The following is a 3,480-nucleotide window of genomic DNA, read 5'->3' as shown; positions in this document are numbered from 1 at the left end:
GGGGTGAAGGACCAAGTGTCTCACATCTCGGCCGCGTGCTTGGACCGCTGTCTTAGGAGAGCATCCAAGTTTGTAAGTGATCTTGGGTCCGTGCTGCAGAGGACAATTGACAACGCTGCCGAGGTAAGACCTGCTTTTGTATCTGCTCTTATTATTTATTCTCTCAATTTGTAGTTCGGTCTAACCATCGTGTTCTTTGACTTTCACAGGCGTTCATCGCCTCTATTCATTCAGCGGTTATGATAAAAGCCGAGCTGGATGGGAGGGAGGCCTTGGCAGCAAAGGAGAAGGAGAACTCTTCTGCTGCCTTAGAGGCTGCCACCACCATGAAGGGCGAGCTACTGAAGGCTCGTTCCGAGGTGGATATCCTAAAGGCCGAGGTGGACGCCAAGGCCGAGCTTCTGAAGAAGGAGGGTGAGAAACACAAGACCCACCTCCGAGTAGCCCATGTATCCCCAAAGGGCTGGAGAAGGAGAAATTCCAGCTCCTGAAGGAGAAGGACGACCTTGCTCAAGTCCTTGAGGAGAAGGATGCCTCAATTAGGCGCCTTACGACCGAGCTCAAAGACACGAAGGAACGCCTCACCAATGGTGTTCTGCTGGAGGAAGCATTCAGGCAACACCCAGACTTCGAGGGGTTTGCTAAAGACTTCAGTGATGCCGGCTTCAAGTTCCTGATGAAGGGCATCACTGCCGACATGCCTCATCTTCAGATCGACCTCAGTCAGCTGAAGAAGAAGTATGCAGAGAAATGGGCGTCTGGGCCCAACGACACTCTGGGCCCCCAATCTTTGGTGGAGAAGTACGTTAGAGAGCTGGACTCTGACTACTCCGATCTTGAGGAAGAAGACGCTCCCAGTCAAGAGCAGGTCGAAGTCGGCACCACCTAGGAGGAGGTTCCTTTTTAGCAGGGTGGATCTCAGGATATAAACCTTCTGGGCTCCCAAGGCGAACTGCCTTCTCACCTCGGGAGTAGCTGAGGCTCCTTGTTTATTTTGTGTATATTGTTTTTTTTATTTCTTTTTGTAAGTTTCATGGCGGAGTTGCAAAGCATACAAGCCTTGGCTCTATCCTTCAATCAATGAACTCTTCATTTCTCCACTCCTGTACAATGGTCTTTGTCTACTTTTTTATTACTTTTTCCTTAAGCTTTCTAACCTTGCTTTTGTAAGTCACAACTCATATATGAATAATTTCATCTCGCACTTCTAACTCGTAAGTTTAAAGGATTGAGTGTGGGATAAACTCTTTTCACATCGCACCTTTTACTTAAGGTTTGAATTTGAGAGTTTCTTTTATTGGTCTTTAATATTTCTCCTCGAACTCGAAGTCCAGTAGTCAATATTAATCCAACTTTGAACTTTCTACGTTGCACCTTTAACTTAAGCGTTAAAAGGGTTGAATTTTGAGTCCATAATTAATATTCACATCGCACCTCGAACCCGTGGGTTTCGAGGTTTGAATTTGATCAATTTTTACATTTATAAACCGTAAGCCTTATGGGAGTCCGTGGCCCCCATTTAATTTCTGATCGAACTCGGAGTCACGAAATTAAATAACTTGTTTATTAGCAATTCAGTTCCTCCCCTTGAAAATTTTTACAAGTCCGTTCTAGGACCATTATGACATTTCAAGGGTAATAGCGCTTTAGGTGCTCAACATTCCATGGATGTGCAAGCACATTTCCTTCCAGATCGGCCAGCATGTACATTTCAGGTCGGACTATGCCTTTAACCTCGAACAGTCCTTCCCAACATGGGTCAAGAGTACCTACATGATTCTGAATCTTCCTTAAGACCAAATGTCCAACTTGAAAGCTTCGAGGTCGAACTCGGGTGTTGTAATGTCTGGCCATTCTTTTCTGATACTCTGCTAGGCGCAGCTGAGCCATTTCCCTTTTTTCTTCTAGTAGATCGAGGTTGAGGAGCAGTTCGGCCTCGTTTCTAAGTGGTTCGTACTGCTCTATTCTGTCGGTTGCATGCCGATCTCAACTGGAACCACAGCTTCCGAGCCAAAGGCCAGTGAGAACGGAGTTTCGCCAGTTGACTCTCTTAGGGTAGTCCGATATGACCATAACACTTCGGGTAGCTCCTCGGCCCATCTTCCCTTTTTGGAGTCTAATCTCAGTTTGAGTCCTCGTTTTATAATTTTGTTTATCACTTCAACCTGCCCGTTGGTCTTCGGATGAGCAGGGGATGAGCTGAGATGACTTATGCCCAACTTTTTGCAGAAATCTTCGAACTTCGTATTGTCGAATTGCTTTCCGTTGTCTGTGACGATAGCGTTCGGTATACCAAAATGGCATACAATGTTTGTCTATATAAAAGATGTGACTCTGGACTCTGTGATGTGGGATAACGCCTCGGCCTCGGCCCACTTAGTGAAGTAGTCCACAGCGACAACGACGAACTAGGTTTGCCCTTTGCCCAGGGGAAAAAGTACCTATGATTTCTACTCCCCATTGCGCGAATGGCCATGGGGCCGAGATGGGGGTGCGTAGCTCGGGAGGCTGATGGATGATATTTGCGATGCGCTGGCAGTTGTCACAAGTTTTTACAAACTGCTTTGCGTCCCGCTCAACAGTGGGCCAATAGTACCCTTGTCAAACTACTTTTGCCGACAACGACCTGGCGCTAGAGTGGTTTCCAAACACTCCTTCATGGACTTCCCTAAGGATGTAAAGGCCTTTTCAGGAGTTACACACTTAAGAAGGGGCAGGGAGAAGCCACGTCGGTACAACGCTCCATCTCGGAGTATGAACCGAGCTGCTTTTCGTGCCATCTTCTTTTGCTCCTTCAGTTCTTGCGGCGGATTTTTTTGGATGAACTCTACGATTGGATCCATCCATGAGGGTGATGGAGTGTCAACCTCCATCACGTCTGGGTCCAGGATTGAAGGATTATCCAAGATCTCGACTGGGACCGACCTGGCCAGGTCGGTCTCATATGCTGATGCCAATTTGGCTAAGGCATCAACATTGGAATTTTCTGACCGTGGCACTTGACTCACCTCGTAAGTCTCGAACTGGGGGAGGTGCGATTTGACTTTGCTCAGTATTTTTCCATTCGGGGGTCTTTTGTTTGACACTCCTCCTTAATCTGATTTACGACCAACTGGGATTCACTGAAGACCTTGATGTGGATGACCCCCAGTCCCTTAGCAACGCGTAGGCCTGCCAGAAGTGCTTCGTACTCAGCCTCATTATTTGAAGTCCGAAAGTTGAACTGCAGAGCATACTCAAATCGCTCGCCACATGGTGCGAGCAAGAGGATTCCTGCCCCGCACCTCCTCTCATTGGAAGATCCATCAACGTAGATCGTCCACGGGAGGTCGGACTCGATCAACTGAGATGGTGGGGTAAGCTCCGGGATGAAGTCTGCCAATGCTTGCCCTTTTAACGCAGTTCGGGGTTCGAATTGGATGTCGTACTCACTCAACTTCATTGCCCACTTCATCAGGCGTCCTGATGTCTCCGGCTTAT

The 3,480-nt window shown here is 47.6% G+C and overlaps 1 protein-coding gene across 1 annotated transcript; it reads right to left on the bottom strand.

Annotated features, from left to right (window-relative positions):
• Window positions 1-1,961: 1,961 nt before the first annotated feature.
• On the bottom strand, window positions 1,962-2,873 carry LOC148210810 (uncharacterized). Its single transcript, XM_088125196.1, has 2 exons — window positions 2,627-2,873; window positions 1,962-2,269 (listed from the first exon to the last, which is right to left on the bottom strand). Exons 1-2 carry the CDS (start codon window positions 2,871-2,873, stop codon window positions 1,962-1,964), a joined length of 555 nt encoding a protein of 184 aa, XP_087981322.1.
• Window positions 2,874-3,480: the final 607 nt, after the last annotated feature.

The sequence above is a fragment of the Momordica charantia genome (genome assembly GCF_013281855.1).
Source record: "Momordica charantia cultivar OHB3-1 chromosome 6 unlocalized genomic scaffold, Mcharantia_2.0 BLBB01000006.1, whole genome shotgun sequence".
In the NCBI taxonomy this organism is placed as follows: Eukaryota; Viridiplantae; Streptophyta; class Magnoliopsida; order Cucurbitales; family Cucurbitaceae; genus Momordica; species Momordica charantia.
This window is presented reverse-complemented; position numbering and strand designations above follow the sequence as displayed.

What these genes read in the sequence shown, in the direction of transcription:
- LOC148210810 (XM_088125196.1), bottom strand. Translation starts at nt 2,873, where the DNA reads ATGGAGGTTGACACTCCATCACCCTCATGGATGGATCCAATCGTAGAG. An exon ending in GGAAACCACTCTAGCGCCAG is followed by an intron (nt 2,270 to 2,626) that starts GTCGTTGTCGGC and finishes CTATCGTCACAG; the next exon opens with ACAACGGAAAGCAATTCGAC.